The sequence below is a fragment of the Balaenoptera physalus genome (assembly GCF_965194825.1).
Source record: "Balaenoptera physalus genome assembly, chromosome: 4".
Taxonomy (NCBI): Eukaryota; Metazoa; Chordata; class Mammalia; order Artiodactyla; family Balaenopteridae; genus Balaenoptera; species Balaenoptera physalus.
The window spans coordinates 115308597-115336368 of NC_138891.1; the positions used below are offsets into that span (position 1 = coordinate 115308597).

Sequence of the window (27772 nt, forward strand, 5' to 3'; positions counted from 1 at the left end):
CCCAGTAGATGTCATGTGAGATTTTCCATAGCTGCCTCTCACTTCTCTAACATCTCCTCCTTCAGAGATATTGTCTCCATCTCCCTTTGCCATTGTCTCATAGCAAGATCCTGGAACTTTTCTTCAATTGGAATGGCTCCATCATTGAAATCTGAAGTTCAAATATCTGATCCTGCCATAACCTTGGATGGTTCCTACTCTCTTAATCAGTTTACAAACTGAACCTCTTCATCTTTGAAATCTGAAGTTCAAATATCTTTGAAATCTGAAGTTCAAATATCTGATCCTGCCATAACCTTGGATGGTTCCTACTCTTTTAATCAGTTTACAAACTGAACCTCTTCCTCAATTTCTATCACTCCTTTGCATCAACACTTGTTTGTCTACCCTGCTTAGATTCCATGGCCCATAAGATGCTTGCCAGTATCCTCACTTTTCTTGTCCCACTGCCTTTCTGTTGCATTTGCCTAGGAAAACCTCAATTATGTATTGACATAATTGTGTGTGTGTATATATATATATATATATATATATATATCTTATAAAATCATGTACTCTTCCTTCCACACTCATATGAAATCAAGTTCAAACCATTCTAGAGATATTGGGATTTTCCTTTGGCTCATAATAACAGAAAGGAATGTTTAATTATTTTCACGATTGTCCTTAATATGCAAACATTTTGTGATAATTTTTTCACTAACCTTTAGCAGATTATTCAAATAATATCTGCAACTCCTTAAATGTATTACTTTTAAATACTTTTTTAAATATTGCAGTTATTATTTTAACTAATTAGAACAGAAAAATTTAGGGTAAAAAGTGCAAATATATCACAATTAAGGAGATAATGTTGGAACAAATTAAGTGTTGAAGCAGGTTAAATTGTCCTCCAATTTAGAAATAATTATTTTATTGGCATAAGTGCATTTAAGACAATTTGGTTTTACAATAGGACTAGAAATTGCAATATCAGATTTGGAAAAGTAGATATATCTCACAGTTTTGTGTTTGGTGAGAAATTAATCTTAACTTTAAGTTCTTGTAGAAAAGGACTTCAGAGATTAAATTCACAAGAGTCCACAGAACTCACAGCTCAGACCAGACTTTTTGATTAGCAGCTCCCATTCTTCCTGCACTCTTCTGAGTTGGGAATGAACTCTGTGCAATAAGGGACTGCAAGTTTGGGATAAAATGGATTTTTAACTTTGCCACATACTTAGTGGCTTTGCAGTATTTGATGGACAAACTCCAGGAATTCTCCTTCATAGGTGTTCAAAGTGAGCACTAGGGGCAGGGGACGCTTCTGTGTCCTCAGAGAGACGCTCATTCTAGGCGGTGCTATGGAAGGTTCAGAAGGCTTTCTTTTCTTGCCTTCTGCCCATAGAAACTTCCTTGTGAAATGTGCTTATGGAGTAATTTAGAAATTCAACATGATATAGGAGCACTTATCATTAAATGTGTCACAGAACTTGTGGGTTGGTAGGTCTACTTGAAAATGAAGGCTCAGACACTTCTCTAATTAAGCTACTCAACTAGTTTGATCAATTCAGCAACAATTTCATGAACAAGAAATGAAAAGAAAAATTCCCAGCCTCATATATTCTAGAAAATATGCAAAAATATACATTCACTTCAAGTCATTAGTGAACCAAAGGGTCTTCTTCTTGTGTTAAATGATGACATGTTTATGTCAAGTCCATTCATGGTATTATTTGTCCATCTCACTGGTATAACCTTCATAGTTAAGGCAATAAGAAAAGACTATTATCTTTGAAATCTATTTCTTTGAACTATATTCTATTATTTTTGCCCTAACATTAAAAACAAAAATAAAAATCAAATAAAACAGCATTCAGGTGAGCAAGGCCCGGATTCATCGTTTCCTCTAAATCGGGTTTCTCAACCTCAGCACTATTGACATTTTGGGCAGATTATTCTTTGCTGTGGGAGTTGTCCTGTGCACAGTAACAGGATGTTTAGTGGCATTCTTAGCCTCTCCATACTAGATGACAGTAGCACCTAATCCCCCAAATGTAGCAATCAAAAATGCCTTCAGACATTGCCAAATGTCCCTCTAGGAAAGGGAGAAGCATAATTGGCCCCAATTGAGAGCTACTATACCGTACTGAATGTGTATTTGGTGAGCTCCACATGTTAGACGTAGGAGTGGATATTTGAGATCAAGACAAATATGGCAAAGGGAGTTGGGGAGTCTGGGAGAAAAAGAAACAATTACAATAATGATGTCAGAGAGACCTGGGCGTGGACTCCAGCTCTGCCACCCACAGGTCCTGTGATCTTGAGCACATAGTTCATTTGCTCTAAACCTCAGTTTCCTCCTTTGTTAAAAGAGGGGATTCATACTTCAAGGCTGTTGGAAAGATTAATTATAAAATGTGAAACAGCCTAACATGAAGCCAGTGGGCCCTCAAAAAATTATAGTTTTTGTTATTATCTTAATATAATTTTCTTTAAAACAAATTATTTTAGTGTAGTAGTTAAGAAAGTGTACTTTAGGGCTAAAGTGCTTCGATCTAAATCTCTGTCTGCCAGTGAAATTTGCTCCTCAGATCCTTCAACTGTAAAATAAAGATAGTATAAAAATACTTACTCATGAGGCTATTGTGACGATTGATTAAATGAGTTACTTGCATGTAAAACATCTGTAAACATGATCTTTTACTCCCATAGTTAATCAATTTTAAGGTACACGTTTTTCATATTTTAAATCTCTGAAATTAGAAATCATCTATCAGAGATGGCATATCATAGTTGATTTGGCAATCTTTTTTCCGCTTAACTCAGAGAAAAAATACTCTTTTATCTCACAAATAATTCTAACTTGAATTCAGTTACATATGGTATTATTATATGATTCAAAATGATTTAGGTTAAACAAATCGTTTGACTTCTCTATTTATTAAGGACAACATCATTCATCCAGGCACCCAACCTCAGAATAAACTTCAGTATTACTTTTAATCTCTCTTTTCCCATGAACCCTGACATAGAATCAATTTCTAATTTAAAAAAACCCCACATTTTTCTTTGTATTGCCACTTGCATTAATATCCGTGTTGGTGTATTCACAGGAAATACTCCAATGTAATCCACTAACTAGTTTTTAAACAACTTCCTACCAGGTATGCCTACCTCCAAACTTTCTCTGCTCCAAGCTACACTACACATAAATGTAAGATTCAATTTTCTAAACGTAGAAACAAGAATATATTTCTATTCAATGTGTTTAGTGAATCCCCATTTCACAGTGTGTTCAGTATAAACACTTCACTTGGGATTAGAGGCTTTCATAATAAAGCCTCAACTAACCTTGCTGGCCTTAAGTGCCACTCCACTACGCTCCAGGGAAACTGAACCACAAATTGTTAGCCTACACTTTCCACCACCAGGGCTTTTTCATACTGCTTCCATCTCTTGGAATAGTCTTCTTTCCGCTTATAGATATTCTATTCTTCCTTTCAGACCCGTTTCTACTGTCACATGGGAATAGAGAAGCTTTTATTTTCTGAAACCCTAAAGAGTCTTGTACATCATAGTCTGTATATAATTTTCCTTATTTAATAATTAATGTTTTTATATCTCATACTTTCCTCTAAAAGTCTTACCTTCCTTCTCAAATTCTTGAGAGCAAACTCATTTTTTTTTAATATGCTGGGATATCAACACACAGAAATGTTTGATTGATGTCTGTGGTTACTTATGAAATAATTCATGAAATATAAATAATATTTTGTTAGTCTACATTGAAGATTTTCATTATTCCTTGAGATAACTGATATCTTACTATAAATTATGTTCAAAATATTTTCTTTCAGTCTCTTTTTGAAATCTCAAATAAAGGTAAAAGTCTTGATTGACTTTTTTGTTTCTGCTCTATGTGCTGTAAATATTTGGACAAAACTATTAGAAAATGTGAGTTAATGAATGGAATATTTATAGTTTTCATTGAACATTTTTTATAACAAGTGCCATATGTTGTATGAATTGCAATGACACAGAATACTTAACCAGATATTCTTTATAAAAGTGCCAAACGCCTATATAGTCGATGAAATGAGTTGAAAGATATTATAATAACCTTTGCAATTGTGACAGTTATGCTCATAAGAATAACTAGCAAAATTTCTGCACTGAGATTTTGTCACAAGGCTATTACATAGATCTTTTTTTAAAAATTTTTATAAAATTTTATATTTTGGCCACACTGCGCGGCTTACAGGATCTCAGTTCCCGACCAGGGATTGAACCTGGGTCACGGCATTGACAGAGCTGAACCCTAACCACTAGGCAACCAGGGAACTCCTTAAGGCTATTCCACAGATCTATATGATTGATCAATCACCTTCTCAGAAGAAACTTCTAGTACTTGAATTTATTGGCAAATGTTCGCTGTGCCCCAATCACAACTCTCCCTGTCTAAATATGGTCTTTTTAGAATGAAGCTCCAATGAGTTAATACTGTGTACCAACTAAAATAGATTTCACTAAGAATTGTTTCTATTGTGGTGGAGTATATTCTTAGTGTGCTTTGGAAGCATTCTCTTATCTTTTATCTCTGGCAATTGTATCTTTTTCACACACTAACAAAGATATAATCCTCATTCACATTGTCATTGTAATACTGGGTCTCAAGTTATTATTTGTTTTTTTTCCCTTTGTCTTTCAATTCATACCAGTTGACGTGAATATGTGGGTCAAGCAACAACTTTCTCTAAGGGACTATTATAAGAAATAAAAAATATATATATGTTTGTAGAAAATATAAAGTCTGGAACACAGTCCTGCCTTCCAGTTTATAACCGTCCATGGAACTGTTGATAATCAAATATTATCATGAAAATATTAAAAAATACTCTTTTAGTAAACTCAAAAGTGCCCTGAGAATGAAAAGATGAGTTAAAGTATCATGCCCTGGAAGAGTTCATAGTTCTAGCATTTATCCTTTACTCATGCTATTTAATTCACTTGGCAAGCATTTCTTTAGCTTCTAATGTGTTTCTCGTGACTTTATTTTTTTTTCCAGATACACTGTTGTGAAGAACACGGATACATTAAGTTAAAATGTTCTGTGAGAATAAAGATAGTTATAAATTCTATTTCACTGGGCAGTGTAAAATAATAAATTTTTTAAAGATGAAAATTTATTTGATATGATATAATGGATTTATTTATTGCTTATAAGTACCATTATAATGAAGATTATAAAATCTTTATTATGTACTTTACTACACAGATATATTTTGTGACTTTCTGATGAAAATGACACTTCTAAATGCTCCAGGCGTTTACTAAGCTGTATTTTCCTAATCTTCAATCCCAAATGGAAAATGGAAAAAAGTTGTTCCCATCCAGTACCTCAAAGTAGTGGTCAAGAGTGTGGACTTCAGAGCCAGAAATCCTAGACCCCTTACTAAGTGACTTTGTCATACTTAACCTCATTATGCCTCATTTTTCCCATTTGTAATATTGGAATAATAATAGTATTTACATCACGTCCTAAGGATAAGTGTATTAATGTAAAATGCCTAAAGTAGGTCTGATATAGAGTAAGCACTATGTAAATATAATTTATTAATATTATATTTATGGGAAAGGAAAAGGCAGTTAAAAACAACACTTGATTCAGTACTAGACTTTTTAAATAAAGTCTAATAAACTTTTTAAGTAAAGTTTTTAAATAGACTTTTTAGATAAGCATTCAGGGTCAAAAACGATTTTGAATTAAAAAAAAGCCCATTTACACAAAGAAATCTGAGAAGATATATGCAAAACCTAAAAAGTAGATGCCATTGGTAATGGTTATATGAGTAATTTTAATATTCCTTTTCAGGCTCATTCATTTCAAATCTTAGGGATTTTTTTCCTCTAAAAATGTATTATACTTTTTAAATCGTTTTGCATTGTTGCCATTCATAGATTCATACCATTTTGGAATTTAAAGGTACTGCAGACACCATCCAAGGCAACTTACATATTTTGAGGATGTGGACTGTGGTACTCAGACATGTAACATAAATTGTTTAAAATAACATGATGCATTATGACAGTGCTGGGATAAGAATGTTGATCTCCTAAATTCTAGTTAACCTTGCACCTCCACATTACGATTCAATTTATTAAGAATAACAACAGAAAAAAATAAACAAACAACCAGAACTGTATCTTAATTTGAAAAGCCTGTGGAGTAATGAATTCATCTAAGTGATTCTAACAACAAGTTGTCTTATAAAGGCAAGGATTTGTGTCGATAGAGTCAATTACATAACTCTTCCTTTTATTGAGTTAAGGCAAGAACCCAGGTATGAGAAAGAGCGTCTCTGATGATAAACATCCAGTATATCCACCCTTGGGATACGGTGTGATGTGACAACTATCTCATCTCCTGCTAAGCCTTTGGCCTGTCCTCCTGTTTGGGCTAAGGTAAAATGTTGCCCTGGTCCCGACCTTAGCCTAGCTGAATGCTCTAATATGCCACACGTTGATGGACGAAGCACACCTGCTGTGGCTCCTGGTGGGACGACACTCACATGCCAGTGACAGGTGGCACTCAGGCAGATCCTTTGCTTTGCAAACTGGCACCTGGTCTTGGCTCTGCCCTCACACAACACAAGAGCTGCCAGTTAATGGACAGCAGAGCATCTCTGACTTCAAGGCATTTCTTAGTCCAAGTGGTCCCAGCTTGTTAGTTGACCACTGGCCAGAACCCAAATTGCATGCCAGTTCCTGCATTGCTCCTTAGCAGAGATTCTCAACAGATGGGCCAGTGTGGTCACAGGACGAGGCAACTTGCACTCCCCACCCTAGGTGGCAATTAGTTTTGTGTTAACAGCAACTATTAGCACCTATTTGATGAAAACACAGAAAAAATACCATTTTGGCATCCCTCTGAAAATTGCTAATTAATTCTGTTTATAAACACAATCTATATTTTCAGCTTCCAAGGAGGGAAGCTTGACCTGGTCCAAGTTTAGATTTTCAAAACACTGGGACATTTTATGTGAGGGTTATGCAATTGGTCTAAAAACTACCCTTAATAGTAATGCTATACAGTATTCCTATAAAGTTACTCATAATATAGTGTTTCTAACCAATTATTTAAAATTTTATCTAAAATGTAAAATTTGTAAGGGGCTCAATTCCATAAACAATTCGTAATCACATAATTACAGAGCCCATTAGTTTAAAATACAGGTTTCATGTTGGACAGATACTAAGTCAGGTCCTGGCCCTAACACATATTAATGTGTGTCTTTGGAAACAACTTCTTTAAGCTATTTCCACATACCTCAAATGGGAGTAATATTATTCTGGAACACTAAGCTTTAAAATAATGAAATTAATAGATGCAAAAATCATTTAGAACAATGCATGGCAAATAGTAAGTCCTCCAATAATACTTGCTTTAATCGTTATATAATCTTCTTACAAAGATTATGAAAGATGGTGGTTTTCTTATTACCAGTGGACAAAGGATACAGGTAATGTGTGAAATTTGAAGTTCCCAACCCAGATAACTGATTGCACTGGGGTTAGAATATAATATCTGGACCATGTTCAATCTCCCAGAGGTAGAGAAGAGGGTGACAACTTTTAGGCTTGGCAAACGGGCTGGAAAAATTTATAAATAAACCTATATGATTTAAAAGAAAAAGTGATATCTCTTAAATCAATAATATTTTATGTGTTTCTTTGGAAATCGATTGGCCAGAGAGAGGAGAATTGTGATTATTTCATGAAAATTATATACTCGGTATTTTTTAGCATTAACTATGTTTTCTTTGTAGTTACCTACATAACTAATAAATACCACCAATCAGTAGGATTTATAAAACTGAGGCAGCTGTTATGCACACCCACTGTACAGTGTCTACAGTGCTCTGAATAAGTTATATCATCTTAATAACCCTTTGAATTAGAATGGATGGTATAATGATTCACCCTGTACAAATGAGTCAAAGTATAAGTTAATCATTAGTCCCAATGCATTGCTGGTCCATATCTTCAGGATGTAAAACACAAAGAGTTTAAATAGGTTCTTCAAGGTCACACTCCTAGTTAGTGGTAGAGAAATCTGTTGAACATCATTTCCAGAATATGCGTGTATAACTAAAGGGATAAATGATCAAACAGTGTCAGAACAAGGCTAAAATCCAACATCCCTGACAATGACCTAAATATTCTTTGTTATTGGTTGCTCTAGTAAAAGATCCCACAACAATGGTCCAGGCAGTTCTAATTATTTTTTCAAGCAGAAATGCCTAAGACATCTGTATAGCTGAAAAATCATAGAATTTTCATTTACACTTTTCCTTATATTTCTAAATCTTAGGGACCAGTCTATTTATTCAAATGCCACATACAATATTTATATACATTGCTTTTCTCCTGCTCTCAGTTTTTTTCCCTTCTTTTTTGAAAACCACTTTAATTGACCAATCTTGACCAGCCAACCTTATCAGCGTGGTTATTTATCATGAGCCCAAATTACCACATGTCCTTGAAACACACACTGTATGTGAAGAAGGCTGATCTCCTCAGCAGGGTAGCTTAGCACCTGTTCAGCGTCTCTGCATCCCAGAAGCACATGCTCTAAACAATGGAGCTTCCAAACAATTAATATAAGAACATTTTCCAGGGCTAAGCGAAAAGAGCCACTTAGTGTAAAAATGCCACAAAAAGGGGACTTATAAGTGGTCCTATTCATTCCTTTTCTTAAGGAATCATGTATTTATGTGAATCTCACATTTCATGGAACTAAGAACTCTTAAAAAGTCTCTCTTAAAATAGATTTGCACTTTAGAAAAAGGAATTTGTCAGTTGGTGCAGGAAAATTGATAGAATTTTGCACTATATATCTTGAAACTCTTTTTCTCTAGTCCTTTTTCTATTTTTATGAAATATTCATGAATGATATCCACGATGTGAAAGCCATCAACTGCATTTAGAATTCACAGGCATACATAAGAATGTAAATGGCATATTTTATTTCTTTTTTTCTGTGACAAGCTATTATGAACATTCCTTTCTCTACTCTAGATCTTTATTGAGAAAGTTAGTGTCACTTTAGAGTTAGTTTAGAAAATAAATAAAAATGAAATAAAAAATATCTTGGAACTCACTAATGGTGGTATACTGATATATGATTGATGCAAGATGTTAAATTTCCTGTTTACAGTCCTTTAAAAGATTGCTAATAATTATCTGAAATACAAACTGTACAGACAAACCCAGATAAGAAAACATAGTTGAATTAATGATACTACTTCTTACCCAAATTCTGAGAAGAGGTATTTTTATTCTCCTCACAAATATTAAATTGAACAGAATATTGCAGCGTTGGTAAATTTCAATTTTTATTGTTATGTCTTTGGTTGTAAATGTATAGTATTCTGTTTCTTTTATATTAGTACATGCTATTTTTCATAAAGCTTCAGCATATATATACTTTTTTCATTACAAAATATACAATATCCCTACGCTATGATGGAACATTGCCTCAGTTATTATAAATACTGGCAATTTCTATCACATGAAACACTTTGTGAAAAGTACTAATTAGCAAAAAGCTCTAGGTTTGCCTGAGAAAAAAAAATGTAGCACCCAAGCAAGACACTAGAATTACTTCAGTTTTAACTTTCATTAATGTATTCAGTATGTGAATACTTTCCTACATCACTCAATTTGATCAACATAAAATAAAAAATAATCAATAACAGCATACTTACCTTGTTTAAAGTGACTTCTTTTTCACAGACTATCAATGGCACTTAATAAATACAATAGGCACTTAATAAACATAGGTAAACCTTAAAGTGTTTCTTCTACAATTTCAATTATGCCTTGAAAAAACAGTGTTTTTAAAACACATAATCATTACGAACTACAAAATGTCTTTCCCTTATCTCCTCATTTTGTTCCCCCACCTACTTTATTTTCACGGTGGTGTATAAAATTCTTATCCCTAATAAATGAGTCGTTGTGCATTTATTTGAGCACATACGTATTGAGACTCTCTGGAGAAAAAGATATTGATACCTGGTACAATCACAAAAAAAGCAGTGACCTTTCTCTTCCTGAAATCTTCAGCTGTGAAATAGTAGTATTGTAAGATGTTTCTGCAAACGTAACCAAGCAGGATCCTCTGAGGCCTTCCCATGACAAGCTCTCCCCCATATCCTCTGCTTTAGCTCCTCTCTGAAGTACCTAGATAACAGTACCTGATGCACATTTCCTGAGCTGTTTTAGAGATGTGAAAACCCCCCACCAACTGGAAGATGTTAACTACTTGATGACCATGAGAACGCAGGCCCAGGCCTCCGGGAGCCGAAGACTGATAATGTTAATCCCTGTGACATCGACCTGTTACCTCACCATCAGCCAGTCAGAGAATTGTGCACGAGCTGATCACACACCCTGCGACCCGCTCCCTCACCTGGCTTTTAAAACTGCTTTGCCAAAACCCATCGGGGGACCTTGGGGGTTTTTTAGAGCACGATCCACTCCTCTCCTTGCATGGCCCTGCAATAAACCTTTCTCTGCTCCAAACTGCGACATTTAGGTTTGTTTGGCCTTGCTGTGCGTTGGGCACATGAACTTGCCCTCACACAAGCAATTAACATTTTAACAGTAGCATATATAAAATGAAGGCTCCTTCCTATTTTGTCCCTTTTTTATATGGAAAATGTCTGAATAAATAACTTGTCCCTGCTTGGGCATCAGGGTTATTGTTAGACTTGGGAATTGCTATTTATCAACCTCACCGAAATATTTATCTAATCAAAAAATGGCTTTAATAAAACTCACCAATGGTAAGTTGTAATTTCATTAACGATAGTTACTGAGAAAGGTCAGAAATTTAGGGCTAAATCAAAGAAAGAGGTGTACGGGTACTACTTAAAAAATGTTTTCACAGTGAAGAAAAAAATACTCCTTTAATTCATCTCTGGTTACTGAAAGGTTGGCACAGATATCTTCTTCTGTGTTGAAAGTTTAAATAGCTATCACAGCATTTCATAAATTTAAACTTGAATTGAAAAGCTTTTCTTGTCTCCAAAAGAAAAATAGTCACATATTACTTACGTAGTAATTACAGGCTATGCAGCTGCCCTACAAAGCTTTACTATAAATGTGTTGAGCATGAACCACTACACAAACCTTATTCAAATTGCATTAAATGTTAAGCCAAAGAAATGTCATCCTCCACACCACTCCACACAATTGCTTACACAAGAACAATGGCCATCTCCCTAGTCTGAGACCTAAATAATGTAATAGAATCAATGTTGTTGATTTAGGCTATGGTTGGTTAAGTCATTACTGTTATTCCTCACCAAGCAAAAAGGTCTCCTTCCCCCTCATTATGCATATGTGAAGCTTATGCTAATGCATACAAATCTAAGAGTGAATAAGCTTCTTTGAAATACCATTTAAAGATTGAGATTTCAAGAAAAAGTACATGGCTTCTATCATGATAAAAGTCCTGACCTCAATTTCTACATTGCACTGATCCTTGCTTTAAGCCTTTCTAACCTACAATATAAAGCTTACACAGCATTTCCATTTGCCTAATACTTTAAAAATATTTAGCTGGTCACACAAAGCACTGTAGTCATATCATGCCAGTAACAGAAGAATAAAGAGGACAAACTTACGAAATGTTTTAAGGAAAGTTGGTAGAGGTATGATTTCGAAAAATTTCAACTTCGTCTTTAGAGGCCTTTATATCAGCCATTCTAAATAGGCAGTTTTAATGCTGTTGTTTGATTTGTATGTATTATTTGAGCTCGGAAGCAAAAGAATATGGAAAGATTTGGAGAACATTGTGGCAAACAAAGCTGTCAGGTTTAACGACCTAACACCTAGAGCAATCTGGGAACAAATCAAACTGGGCTTAAGTTGTATTTTACCTTAATTCAAAGACATAGACGCATTAAAATGTAATACACCCTTACCACTTTCTATTTTCTCAACTTTTGTCAATAGGATCCTATTTAATGATTAAAAATATCAGGATCACCAGGGATGTAATGTGAATATCATGTAACCCCTGATAATCATGTGCCAAAAGGGCACTCTCCTTGACTTTCTTCCTGAAGTCCCAGAAAGCCAGTCTAATCATGAGAAAACACTAGACAATCCCAAGTTTGGGGAACATTCTTAGTATACCTGTCCAGAACAGTCTTAGGATACTTAAGACTTGTCAAGGTCATAAAAACAAGGAAAGACTGAGAACCTGTCATAGAACAGAGGAGACTGGGAAAACATGACAACTTAATGCAATATCCTATAATATCCAACTAAAATACCCCAGGTAGGATCCTGGAGAAAAAGGAAGACTGGTGAAATCAAAATAACATATAAACTTTAATTATCATGTATCAGCATTTGTCTATTATGAGTTACATATCTTTCATATTTGTGTAAGATGTTAACAATAGGGGAAACCAGGTATAGGGTACATGGGAATTCTCTGTACTATCTCTGTAACTTTCTGTAAATCCAAAATTATTCCAAAATGAAAGATTTTTTTATGAACAGGCTATTTATTTCTACTAATTGAAAATTAATCTTTGTCTACACTAATTTTACAGTATAATTAATCTCTTAGTCTTACATCAACATTTTAAAATTATACACGAAGTGCCCTCAAATTTGTGGAAAGTTATTGAGTATACACAGAAGACGGACTCCAATACCTCAATTCCATCACCTCTACTTGCTTTTCAACCTGCTTCTCCACTGAGAAAGTTTGAGGAGGTTCACATTCACTAACCTCTCCTAATAATATTCTTTAAAACTAGGTGTCTGACAGCAAAGTGAGAAAAGAAACGTAGTCAACTTTCTCTACCATTTATGCCGAAAAGCTAAGCAAGGTAAAATTTTCACTTGTCTCTTTGCTATAGATTGCAAAGAACCTGTCACTATTAAAAATGTTTGGTCCATTTGAAGCCAGTGCTGTTGATGATGTGACTTTAGAAAGTATAGTATCAGAGACCTAGGGATATGTAAAAATGAGATTTTGAAATGAATGTATAAATTCAGGAAAGAATCGATAGCAGTGCCAGTGAAAGCACAAAAAAACTCAATTTGATTTCTGTGAAAGCATGTTTACTTTCAGTCAGTTGAATGAAACCTAATATCTTTTTTAGGAAAGAAAATTAGCAAAAAAGCAGGATGTGAAATTTTTTGTAGACCCTGATTGTAGTAGGTGTGATGGCTGTAGTTTCAGAAGGTAGGACTAGGATGAAGTCAAAAGAAATCTTATAGCTAAATACTCTTGTTACATAGAAAAAAAAAATACTTGAATGATTTATTTGATCATAAAAGGCAAGGTCCTGGGAGAATTTAGACTACAAAAAAGTTCTATTTTTATTTTTATAAAAGATGACAAGCATTTCTGGACTTACCCTAGAGAGTGAGAGATTGGGTTTTGGGTTTGGTGATAAGAATAGAAAAGAGCTGGAAGAGAAGATCTCCATGAAGAGATGGCAAGTGAGAAAGTGACAGGAAGTCCGTAAGTGAAAAATTCCCTATGTGGATAGCGATGTGCCTTTTCATTATGGTATTGAATGAGATCCATTGTTTATTGCAGACCCTACAGTCCGCTACACCCAGTAGCCATGGCCACAGAGCAGTAGTTGAAGGGGGCATTTGGGGTGGGTGGGTCATTAGAAATTCAGCAGGAACAGAATGGCAGACCTAGATGGGGCCAGGAGAAAGAGAGTGCCTTCAGAATCCTTGATATTGGGGGATAATAGATGGAGTTGAGGGTCAGGCATTTATGTGAAAATTCAATGAAAGAGTGACATCAAAAGCCTGGAGGACTTCAGTATATAAAACAGCAGATATCTGGCTTTCATATATAAAAATCATGTGTGAAAATAACATACCAAGATATGAGTGTTTGGTGGTACAATGGGGGCTGTCTTTTTCTTTTATAATTATTCAATGGTTATCTAACGATTTTCCATCCATATGATGTTCTTACCTTCCTCTTGGCAAGTCTGCGTCATCCTTTTTCCACCGCACAGTTGGTTGAGGATCTCCTTGGACCTGACAACGAAACTCTACAGCTTCTTCCTCCAGCACCACCTGGTTAATTGGCCTCCTGAGAAATGCGGGTCGTTCTTAGGGAAAAAAAGAAACAGTAAAATAAAATGAATGTTGTGCATATTTCAAGTGCATTATGAAAAAAAGCATAGAAAATATGTGGTTTATTTTTGGTACATAGGTACCTAATTTTATAGCTCAACTATGTCTTGATAAGGCCTTACAGATCCAACGTAATTGTATAAGATAAAATATTTTTGGAGCACATAAATAACTATGGTTTGCATATAAAACCATACAATCCGTTGGAAAATATTAAATTGATTCTTCTGTGAGTTTCTGAGCTAAATCATGTGGAACTTGTCATAAAAAACCTGAACAATGAATTCCAAAGAAACAAGGAAAGAGATGATTATCTTAATCCATTAAAATGACTCAGAGTGGGAAAAATGAAAGTTGAAACTAATGGAAAATATCAAAAAGGAAACAAATATTAATATTCCATCAAGAATGCTAGAGAAAACTAAAAACGTTGTGCTCTAAAGATGAGTATTATCTAAATTTTCTCACTAAGGCTATCCATTTGATAAGGACCCAATACTTCCATGAATATTTTCACTTCATATGTGATTTTTTTGTGTCTTAAATTTTTAAAAAATCTGTCCATCTAATTTTTCTTAAATAAAAAACACTATCATTATTAATTATTGTAAACTATTTACTGTCACGTACTTTTCTAAGGCTACTTCTAATTATCTTCTCCTAAGTGTTCCAGATACTTGTCCATTTTTATTTACTTAACTTTTCTGTTTATTTCTCTAGTATTCTGTTTTAGTGTTTCTGTCCTTTAGTCTTTTGTTGTTAATCTGTACCTAGCACTGTTAATCTGCATTCTAACACTCTTTTTTTTTTTTTAACTTTGGGTTTATTTATTTATTTATTTATTTATTTATTTATTTATTTATTTATGGCTGTGTTGGGTCTTCGTTTCTGTCTGAGGGCCTTCCCCAGTTGCGGCAAGTGGGGGCCACTCTTCATCGCGATGCGCGGGCCTCTCACTATCGCGGCCTCTCTTGTTGCGGAGCACAGGCTCCAGACGCGCAGGCTCAGTAGTTGTGGCTCACGGGCCCAGTTGCTCCGCGGCACGTGGGATCCTCCCAGACCAGGGCTCGAACCCGTGTCCCCTGCATTGGCAGGCAGATTCGCAACCACTGCGCCACCAGGGAAGCCCTCTAACACTCTTCTAAATAAAGCCTGGAAAAAATAAATTCCTGTCCATAAGAATCTTACTATTGAAGAGAAGTATAAAACAAAATGTAGTTTTACATATCTGTAAACACTTCAATCTCTTGTCTAGTTTCCTCTCTTTTTTATAATGATCTGATTCTGATACAGGAAAAATCACCATTTAAATTTTTATTAGCCCATGTCTCTCAATCATAGGCAAGTCCAATATTGCTACTTACTGAAGTAGAAAGAGAAGTCAAGGAAAAGAAAAATGAAATCCATAGGGAGTTGACACAATTTATGGCCATATGGCCATACTTAGTCACTTAGAACTTTAGTTTCAAACCCAATTTAAGAATGTGAATACAGTGGCACAAAAACTGAAACATATTTAGCAAGAAATCTTTAAGGAAAATAAATCACATCAAATAACATATGCTGAGTATAGACTGGAAGTATATGATTTTATTGACTAAATAAAGACCCATATTTATGAAACAAATGTGTAAGCTACAAAAGCATATTTTACTGCAATAAAGTCAACCATCATTGGTATTCAGAAGGAAGACAACTGCATCTCTCCACAGGGCAGTTGACAGTAGGGATCAAAATTTTCTTTAAACACAGACAGACCTGCACATGCTCAAGTATCTGTACACTGGGGCCCCAAAACCCCAAGCCGTAACACAAGGCTCATGGACTTTATCATGGAGAGGTTTTATAACACAGGATTTAGAAATAATCCATATAGACTTGAGGGAAAAGTTTCCTTCAAAAGATTTTAGGTGCTCAGAAACAATTAGCAGCTAAGTGTGCCCCTTTGACCACAGAACAAATCTGCAAGTTGGATAGAATTACTTAGTGTTATCCTTTGACCACTGGACACTGTGTGCTCCAAACAACTATTTTAGTGCCTGCATAGTTCATATTGAGCTACTGTTTTTGGCAGTATATAGGCAATAGGATCAGTATCTTCTTATGAGTGTTTGGAATATTAACAGAAAAAGATGAGTCATTAGCAAAGAAAGCAGGATTGATTTCTTCTTTGCTATCACTTAGGGATATTCATCCAGCTCAACCAAAAGCTGCAGTAACCCAATATTAAAAGAGATCCAAGCCACTGCTGATATCACTAATGAATGAGAAATCGTCTGTCAGGCTATCCCTCCTGCTCCCTCCGATTTTAAAGGGGGAATTGTCCTAAAACTTGGCATATGGATGAGTAAGCTAAGAGAAGTCTTTCCCTCATCCACTCATTCATTCAGCACGTGTTAATGCAGCTTCTCCTATGCCAGGTTTCGAGCTTGGTAGCTGGTGAAGAGCCAGCAGCTTGGTTTCATCAGAAAAGTGGTGAGAGATGAAACTAGTTAGTTGGTAAATGGTGAGACAATGATGGGCCTTCTATACCCTGTCAAAGAATGTGAGCTCTACCCTAAAGGTGATAGAGAGATGTTGAAAGATTTTAACTAAGGAAGCACCATTTTTAATAAGCATATGAAAACGATCGTGTTGGCAGATCTGTGAAAAATGAATTAGAAGAGAATATGAAGCAGTGAATTAGGTCAAACAGTTATTGTAAGAAATTATTTCAGCTTAGAACTGACAGAGTGGTTCTAGGGATATGGAAGAGGGAACAGAATGAAGAGATACCAGAACTGGGTGATCACTCAGATGTGGAAGGAAAGTCTAGAAAGATTCTCAAAGTTCCATTTGGCAAACTGGAACAAAGTGGCAGGTAAGGTATGGACATGATGTGTGACTGTGTCGATCCTTTCATTGCAGATATGGTAGATATGAAAAAAATGGGCCCCTTACACTTAAGCCATTGTTAGCCTTCTGTTACTTGAAGTCAAATTCATTCTTAATTAATATGGTAAAGGAGGTTACTTATATTATAGAGAGGAGAAAATAAATATGATTACATCTATAGACATAGAGAATCTGTTGGATTAAAAAAATTCTAAATAAAGAAGGAATCACAAGAAACTTCTTAAGTATAATGAAGATATTTTATCAGAAACTAAATGCAAAAATTATTCTTTAAAAGTAATATACTAAAGTCATGCCTAATACAATCAGGAACAAACTCGACATGCTGACATTAATAATCAGTAAGAAAAAAAACGGAAGTGTGAGTATTGGAGAAGAACCAAAATAGTCATTACTTGCAGACACTCCACAATACAAATAATACAGAACAGTAACTTCGATCATTGGTAACTGCGACAAAAGATAAGAACAACATAGGATCATTGCAGCAATGCTGGCAGTATTGGAAAATCGGGGATTTTAGGATAAATTGTGGCAAAATCATACCTTGGGATGTAAATGTTATCTATGTATCTATCTCTCTAACATGGAAAATTTTCATGGCATGATGCTGACTACAAAGTATATTGCATAAGAGTATATAGATTAGTTCCACTAAAATACATATTAATATTTTCAGGCAAAGTTATTGTATGTTTCCTTTAACATGCCACCAGTCACAAAATTGCAACATATGAGTATAATTAATTCAAAGAGCAAACTTTGAAAGAGTTGCCACAAAACTAAAATTGTCTCTTCGTTCAGAGGACACCATTAGGGTCCTTGAGGATTTTTTTGGTTATCATACCTGTTCTAAGTCCCACTGTTTTGTATGGAGACACGTGGAAGCACCTGATTTACAATTTCAAGAAGGAAGAAAGTTATGGGGTTCCCTGCTGCTGTTCTGATGAACTCAGTAGGGGTGGAGAACTTTGCAATGAACTTTGTCTATTCTATTCTGCCCTCAAGCAGAGTTTAGTTGCCTAGAAACTAGATAACCACAGGAGACTATGTGGTATAGAATTTTTGAAAGTCTAACATTGGTTTATGGTGGCAAATGCAATTCAATTGATAAAAAAAAATGGACAATGCAAAGAATAACCCAGAAGAAAGTCATTTGCATATACATGGCACATCAGAAAGGGTTTTATACCTGAATGTACCTGAGGTTGTGCCTTCCAACAAAGTAACATTGAAATTTACCAATTCATTGGAATTTGGTCACAACTTTTAAAAAATTGTTCTGAGAATTTCCATAGCACCTGTTGCAGCAATTATCTCTAAGTTGTGTTATTCATTATTTCAGTTGTTTTCTGCTAATTATATTAAGTTCATCTTCTACTTTGTAATTTTAACAGCCTACAAAAAAACAGTATGTTAAAAACTGTAGGTTTGCTTAACATTTATTTAAATGGAAAGACTTTTTTTTGGTAGGAATTATTTTCAGTTTACTTAACTAGACTTTATCTCCAGAAAATCTGAGAATCAAAAATATGAGTATTAAAGACTAAATAAGTTATACAGGCAGAAATGTATTTTTAAATGCTTTGCCTTTGCAGGGGCTACTGTTACCATAGCCAAACACAAAACCACACCCCTTTCAGACGCAAATTACAAAAATTACAAGGAATTATCTTGGGGTTTATTGTTTTGTGTCAAAATCATCTGCAAATAATGTAGTTAGAAGGATTAGAAAGTAAGATGACAAGAGAAGCATCCAGCAAGTCGATAATTGACCACATTCAATACCCATTAATGCCCCGTGAAGTTTGTACTCCATGGAGCTCTGGACAACTACAATAAATTTACATGAAACATCTTGAACTACTGACTAACAAGCAAACCAAAATTTTAAGGCGTGTCAAAATAAGGTCACTGATTTTTCTATGTTGTTACCTTATGGCTGATTACACATTGAAACACGGGTAGAAATCTCAAGGGCTATTTGCTGAAAGTTTATCAATGAGATTAGAGTCCCTCTGAATGGCCTGATCCTTAATTATATAGCCACAGCATGATCAGAGGCAATGTCTTTGTCAATGCAATTAACATTTTTTTATTGTGAGATTAACTGGATTTGAATCACCTGCATAGTTTGCTTATAAGGTTAATCTCTCTTGAGATAGCAGTGTTCTTTGGCAGCGTGGTACTATGTAAAGTACAGGTCTCAAGTAGCCAGGTTAACTTAGTTCCAAATTGGCATTGTGGAAAATCCAGCTTTGTATGCAACTGTAATAAAATCAAATGCCGAGTCTCCTTGTGGTTACGTCAATAATACTCAGAAAGCAAAATATTCAGTTCAATCCCAAAACCATAAATCTGAAATGTGGTTGCATAATATCTCTTAACTTTTTACTTACATGCTACAATGAAGGAAGTTAAGTGTCCAGAGAACAAATTTCTTTCAACTGTATTCAGTCATTGACTATGGCTGTAAAATTGGCAAAGGCTGTGCTGTGACAGCTATCACTAGGACAACCTTAACAATTTAAAAATAAACTTTGCTTGACATTATAAAAGTAGCATTATGGCAATAATTATATAGGTAGAGTCCTTTAAGTCCTCTAAGACCAAAGCTATGCAGTAAAAGCACATGAGACCTAACCACTGCTTGTAAATCTTATCTTAACTTCAGTTGACCCAGAAGGATCCGCCACCCAGTAGTGTCTATTAAACTGGAAAGTGAGATGGCTAGTCCTAGTATGTCTCCTTTTTTAAATGGGTATGTGTGAGGGGCAGGGGGTTATGATAGCCATTGAATGTGAATTAACTGTGCCCTTCCAATATAGACTGCATGATAATGATCAGTCTGCCTGACTGTAATAAATAAATCCTTGCTGCACTAATTTCTCTTCTTGCCAAGAATTTTCTTTGTCTGAGAGAAACCATCCCGTGAAGCAAAAGCAAACATAGGTAAATATTCTCAGAGGGAAAAGAATACCTTTCTCACCATGCTTTAGAGGCAAAGTTTCATGTTATTGCTGATATGATATGAGAGTCATACTGAAAGCAGGGGACCTGTCTATTCATTTCCTTACTCTATTTAAACAATGAGAGCCTGGCACATAGTAGGTGTTCAAAAGATATTTATTAAATAAGTGAACAAATGAGAAATATTTTGCTGTTTTAAAGTTTGCAAGTTAATATTATTTAAAAGAACTAAATTGCTCTTAACAATCACCTTGATTTTAATAACACCTTCTGTTTTAAATTCTTAAATGAAGGCCACAAGTTATCAGTAACACACAGATATTTCCTAAGGTTTGGTTCTGAGATTTCTTCCCTCATAGCTTTGTCTCACAGTATCTCAACTACACTCAGGCCATCAACTATTATCTCTCACTCAATAACTGAATATCAATATAACCAGACCCAACCTCTATCCTCATCCCGAAGAAAATAGTCATTTGAAGAAAGCCTCCTGTGTGAAAGACAGAACAATGCAGGCGAGAGGTCAGGGAAAGGAACTTAGAAGAAAAGGAGGAATGCATCATGAGAAAATTTTATTTTAAAAAAAAGAATATTGTTAAAATCCTGAGATGCAAGATAAGTTAAAACATCCATGAAATAAGAACAAGATGCTATAAATAAGGAATATTTCAAGAAAAGAAAGATCTAGGAGATTTAACATCTCATTAATGAATTTATGCTTGACAGAGAAATGGAATAGAAAAAATGGACAGTATATTTCATTGACTTGTTTGAATAGAGTGTTTTTAGATTGAGATTGCTCAGTAAGTGTCCAACCAGTAAAAGAAAAAAGTGCCAAAATGAGGCATGGTATTGAAACATTTCAGAACCATGGGATAAAGAGAAGGTACTAAGTAAAGTTTGGAAAGAGAAAAAAAAGGAAAATGATCGCATAGGGATCAAAAGTACAGTAGACTCCTCAACAGTAACGATGGAAGCAAAATGATATTGAAGTGACGACCTTAATATTTCGAGCAAAAATATTTTTTTAAACTTGAATTCTATAACCAGCCGAAGTATCCATTAAGTTTTGGATTGAATAAAGATAGTTTGGTCTGGAATGTGCTCTAGGCTCTAGTCAAGGAGAAATCAGGAGAGAAACACTGTTCTGAATACAGGAGTTAAACAAGAAAAAAAAATACAGGATATAGGAAACAGGGAATCCAGCATCAGAGGAAAGGGAAGATGAATATCAGAATGAAGTTTCTGGGGTAGACCTAAATAGAATCCAGCCCGGTTGGACTGGGCAGAAGTCTGATGCCTCCAGGATGGCTGTAGCAAGAGTAGACTTAATAGCTAAATAGAATTTAGAGAATTTTAAACCTTCTGTTGAAGATTTCAAGAAGAATTCATGACAGGCATAGATAAACATAAGTAAAAGGAAAAATGGATTTATTATTAATTTGAAGAAGACCAAATATAGTGCCAGAAAAGTACTGCCATTATAATAGCATAACACTTAGCTCACAGTCAATATTTACAAGGTTATAATAACTTAAATTCTAAATATTAATATAATCAATGTTTCTAAAGTCAATATACTGAAAAGACAAAGAAGGGAAAAGACAAAAAGAGGGAAAAGTACAGGTGAGAAGTTGGGGAAGGGAGTATAAGTGGACCAAATCATCATCTTCCAAAATAAGAAGTTAAAATGTATAAAACTGCAGAATGAGCACATAGAAATATGGAAATAAATCCCAGAAGAAAAAGATAAAACAGGCTTATAGGAATGTTCAAAGATAAGAAATGTGTGTGTGTGTATGTGTGTTGGGAGGAGGGGAGGTTGCAAGCTCTTTCTTTATTTCATCATAAGTTTTGCAATACTTCTAATGTCTATTAGAAATGTAACATAGAAAATCTTTTTTCATGTATTACTTTTATAAACATTTAAAAATCATTAGGAAAAAATTCTTATTTTTAGTTGCTTTTTAATGATAGTTAAATTCTAGATAACAGATATCCCAAACCTACCCATAACTGGAAATTTAATTATGGACTTCAACTCTAGTTTCTGTGTCTTCAGGATCTCCAGAATTTAATTAACATATGTAAATTGCTATGAAGTATTCTTTATGAAGACATCTAGACTGTGCCATAGATTTTAGTGTCCTTCTACACTATGATGCCTACTTCTAATTTTTAGATTTGGTACTGCCACTTAACTAGGATGTTACTTTATGGTCAGCAAATATTAAAGAAGAACAAACAGCATAAATGATTCATAGAGTATGGCAGAATAACATTTTGAAAATTGTCACACTGATTTAAGACTTTTTCTAAAGCGCAGATTTTTAAAGCATAATTTGCAATTTTCAAACTAAAAAACCTCTAAGTCCAATCCCACTTATTAAAGAGTCAAAATACTTGCAGATGGCTATTGTATTGGTAAAGACCCTTTATCCTTTTCATTGGTTTCCTTGCCATTATAAGTGAATTATATTTTTGGACAATTAAATATCATCAGTTACTTTTTCTGTATTATATATCTTAAAGATGGAGTTGCAAAGGACATTTAAAAACTTCCATTTAAAAGCTGGAAGAGTACAGAGTTGTCATAGCAGCCAGAGTTTTAAAGGCAAAATTTTTGCTACATGAAAACAGAATTGAGAGAGGAGAGGTAAACTGTCACTAACCAGTTTTACATTTATAAACCTCCCACCAGAGATAGAATATCTAACAACGATGAAATACAGATAGGTTTACTAGAAAACATTTTCTGGATATAGAACATCAAAATAAGCTAAAGAAGGCCTCATTATACATAGCACACTAGTTATTTTATTTTCTCTAAGCATTGGGGAATCAAGGTACAGGAGAGGGTCTTTCCCATGCGATACTTGTCACAATCTTGATTTAGACCATCACTACTCTTTTTATGTTTTATTTCTAGGTTTGGATGTTATTTTCTTATCAATTACGGAATTTTAGTTTTTCCCTCAACTTAATATTGTACTTAGGTCAGTTCTGATTAGTTTACACCATGAGATAAACATTTCTCAGCTTCCTAAATCAATTGTTCCAGAAGAACTGCCTGTAGACAAATTCAATCTTTTTGGTTTATAGCTACTTTCAAAATAATTTAGAAGTCCCCCCTGTAACTCCTGACATATTTAGGGATATCCTGTAGTTCTCATCATGTTTTTAGAGAAAGTAGGGTGAATATTTCATAACACAAGTCACATTTGGTAAGTCTAATTGCTTGGGTAATAACACTAAACCCTTTCAATTTTCTTCTGAAGGCAATATATACTGCTGTGATGAAACATTTTTCTGTTCCAAAGCTGATGGTAGCTACAGAAGAATAGAGATGAGTGTTTCTTTAAATAGAATAGCTGTACTTGTGGGTTTTCAATGCTAATGTTCAGTGACCGCTAATTTCATATCTTAGCAGGCAAAACTGTATTTTATTCATTACAGAGTGAAGCACATTTTGAGACTCCTATAGATAGATAACTGCATGAAATGTAAGGGCAAACTGATATTGTCTGAGCTCTCTGTAGGACAGAAATTTACATGCATACTTTGAACAGTTCTATTTTTACTGTTCAATTCCTTTAATGAATTATGGGATCCTGGTTTTGTCATTTGGGACTTCAAGCTGCTTAGTATCCACAAGGAGTATTACCAGAGATTACCTGATACTCAGAGCAATTGAAAAGAGAGGCCTGCACTCTAGTACATATTCATAAAGCACACCTAATACTCTAACTGTAATGGAAACCATAATATGGCTCTTTTTTGCATCGCAGCACGGGATCCCATCATACCACGGGTGGCACATCCCAAACTGCAAAAGAAGTTTCTTTAGGGATGTATGCCAGATTCTGATGCTACCTCAGTGTGTTCTGGAGTAATGACATAGGATCTTATCATACCATGCACAGATTCAGAAGATTATTTTACTGGCACACACAAAAAAGTAATTTGAAATTCACAATTATCGCTTGCATTTAAAAAGAAATCATAATATCTGCAATAGTGACTCTTTTATTCAAATATATATAGAGAGAGATTGATATACACACTAATCTATATATGTGTGTGTATATACATATGTGTATGTGTTTGTGAGTGTGTTTGTGTGTATACATATATATTTCCATACAGCTACTTGAATGGGACTTCAATGGGACTTCAGTGTCTTCTAAAGGAATGTTTCATTTTCCAGCATCTTTAGGATCCCCATTTTCCCCAATTTTCTGCCATTGTATTTCTCTTTCAATTTTCCACAGCTGCCCTGTAGCATTTTCCTTACTTTTGTTTAATTGGCCATCTTTACTACCTCCAAGTTTCTCCTTCCTAATGCTTTCTCCACTATTTCTGTGATATAGATCTTATCACGTTTTCATTAACTAACTGAATTACTCCAGCTAAAGAGTCCTTTGGCTCTTAAAGTTGAAGAAACATGAATATTATAGCAAAATAGTTGATCAATTTTTTTCTAATTTTGATTGCGTGTGTATAACTAGCAAGCTAGTCTTTTTATCATGAGGTAAAATTGCAAATAGCTCAATCTGAAATTTTTGAAATTAGAAAACAAGTGAAATGGCTATACACTGCACTCTCTAATTTTTAAAAACCTTACCCTGTGTCATGCACATAATAAATACTTGATAAATGCATCACAATGGAATGAGTGATAAATTTTAAATGTATATAATCTCTCAAATAGATTTTGAGAAAGAACAGTTTTTTACCTCCTGATGAAAGGCAAAATCCTATAAATATATATGAATAAAGTAGGTAAATTAATGTTTCAAAAGTTTAATTTTCTTCACATCAAAGATTTCGTCTGAAAGACAGAACCAGAAAACAAGACAATTCTAGTCTATTGAGTTCACCACAAGTCAGAAGTAACTGTCCCTGTATGGCCTGGTGTTTGGTATTAGCAAAAATATTTAAAGGAAAAGGAAAAGTAGATAGTAAATAGCAATTTATAATTTAAAAGAGAGTTTTACCAAAGACAGTCAGCTCTGCTGGATCACTGTCTCTTTCTCCCACCATATTGGTGCCAACACAGGTATACATCCCTGCATCACTTTTCCTGGTATTGGAGATCATTAGTTTTCCACCACGGATCTGTTAAAATTGAAAAAAAAAGAAAATGGAAAGGAAAAGAAACGGAGAAAGAAAGGTCACTAATAAATAATTTTCAATATTTAAGCACATATTTTTTTCTCTAAAAGAAATAGCTGAGTGTCTAAGACGCAAAACTCTCCCACTATTTTGGCATCTGCATGTGTACTTTCTTCTCCTAAATTCACCCTCAATCTAAGCCTCCATATTCCGTTTCTAGAGAATGCTTCTTTAAGGCAGTCTTCCTCTCTATTGCCTGGTCCTATTTTGAATCTTGTGACTGCCCCCATTAAACCACAGTGGTTGGTCTTCACTCTGAGATTCTGTTGAATGAATTTCTATTGACATTTGTCATCAGAACAAAGTACTAGATATCTGCTTTGGATAATATAATGAAATCTAATTGACTCAGAAGAATTCAGTGAGTATTTGCTGAGTACCTCTATGGGCTGGGTAGTGTTCTAGGCCTTTGAGATTCAACAGTCAACCAAATAGTAAAAATCTCTGCTTTCATGGAGTTTACATTTCAATTGTTAGTATTAAAATTATCTTTGCCTCATCTTAACTGTATTTATGAGATACTTTTTGAAGAGGAGGTCAGGTTGAATAAAAACAAATAATTTTTTTTTGAATGATGAGTATGACTTGGTACAAATCACTGGCTTCTAATATGTGGTCCCTAAATGTTTCTTAAATGAGAAGCATTTTTGTTTGAATAAACAAATGTAATAATGTTAAAATGTCTGTTAGTTAAAGGGTTAGTTAAAGCAGAATAAGGTTTTCGGTAAGTGAATCATCAACTTATAGCTTCTTTTTCCAATTTAAAAATTTTTTTATTATTTATCTAGTTCAACAATCTTAACTTTACAATGACTGAGTGTTCTTAAAGAGATATGAGATAAGAATATGCTGGTTTCCTCCTTTAATTTTAATTTCACAGGCAGACAAACCTCAAGTAGGTACGTTTTCATCAGACTTATTCAGGCTCTAAAACTAGCCATGTCATAGAAAGGGCTTTTCAACATTTTTTTTTACTTAGGAAGAAAACATAGTCAACCTATTCTCAACTGTATGCAGTAGAGCATAATAAATGATAGGTTTAAACCACAGAGGCCATTTCTCCTTCCCTCGAAGCTGAGTGTGACAACATGATTTGATTTGGTTTGATCAGTGGAACTAAAGCAACATTTCACCAGAAGAAAGGCACTCGCATATAGGGACTTGCCTTCTCTTGCTGCAGTTGGAACCCTGAGACCAGTATGAGAACCAGCCCGAGCTAGGCTGCTGGAAAATGAGAGGCCGTGAGGAGAGGAACCAAGATGGCCAGCTGAGAGACAGTCAATGGCCAGACATGTGAGTAAAGTTATCCTAGATCACCCCAGCTGCCAGCACACGTTTAAACAAGCCACAGAAGCATGAGAAAGCCTAGCAAAGATCAACCAAGCTAGCCCAGAGCAAAGAACTGTCAGCTTACCCACAGAATCATACTGTAAATGCAATGGTTATTATAAATCACGGTATTTTGAGGTGATTTGTTACAAAGCAAAAGCTAAATGATTACAAACATGAAAAAGAAAATCTTGAACAGGAGCACATTTTCATAGGTTTGGTACCCGAGCACAGACCACTGGGAACCAAATTATCTTTCACTGTATATCCTCACAGTGTCAACAGTTCAAGCCAGAATCATATGGAATATGTTGTGATCTTTTGCATGGCCTCTCTCGTTCTGTGTTATGATGTAATCACAATGTACACATAAGAATAAAACCTCATTTATAAGATATTTTTAAAGAGAATAGACACCCAGGAAACATAGACTTTTTGATAGAAATGGCACATTTGTTTCGTTGAGACATTATTATAAATAAAATATATTAAATCTCAGTTATTGTACTGAGTATAAAAATTATACTAAGAACCATGTCAGAAGGTTGAGGCATTATCTACTATTTCAGTGGACTGCTCTCACAAACTTCACATACCCATGTTGAATGGATCCTCTGAAAAAATAAAATAACTATATGCCATTTCTCTACCTTTTTACCATTTTCTGGGCGTTCCATGTTGAATATCAATTGACTGATTAACCTGATCATCCATTTCCCTTGAAAACAGACTATTTTTCTACAAGGGTTAAACTATAAAACCAGGCAGTTATTTTTACATTGATTTTAATTTCTATCTCTTAAACTTTGAAATGAGTTCTCATATAATATTTTAGTTATAAATATTACATTGGAAAAACTGGAAAAGAGCTTGAAATATTCATCACCTCAAATGATTTCCTCTTATAATTTTGAAAGTAGTATGAAAAGAAATGTTCTAGTTAATACAGTTTATGGCCATCATTTACACTTTGACACTTATGTATTGCATGATCAATAGATGCATTTGGAGATCTTAAAAAAGAGCTTCGACATCAGTATTCTACTGCAAAGATATATTTACGTATTCAGATTGGTCCAGTTATTAATATATCATACACACTTGATTTATATAATATTTGACTCTTTGAAGCCTCATTCCAAAGTTTTTATTTTTGATTATCTTTTTTCAGTCCTTTCAATACAGTGTAAATAGTAATTAGCACTCAAATACAGTTCTACAACTTTAT

General features: G+C 34.5%; 1 protein-coding gene across 12 annotated transcripts in view; it reads right to left on the reverse strand.

Annotated features, from left to right (window-relative positions):
* ROBO2 (roundabout guidance receptor 2) overlaps positions 1–27772 on the reverse strand; it is a 1245885-nt gene that overhangs the window by 135801 nt on the left and 1082312 nt on the right. For all 12 annotated transcript variants that reach the window (XM_082460293.1, XM_082460300.1, XM_082460302.1 and 9 more), the window contains exons 4-5: positions 25038–25158; positions 14012–14150 (exon numbers count right to left, since the gene is read on the reverse strand). In XM_082460293.1, the coding sequence (XP_082316419.1) occupies positions 14012–14150; positions 25038–25158 (260 nt within the window). The remainder of the gene's footprint in view (positions 1–14011; positions 14151–25037; positions 25159–27772) is intronic.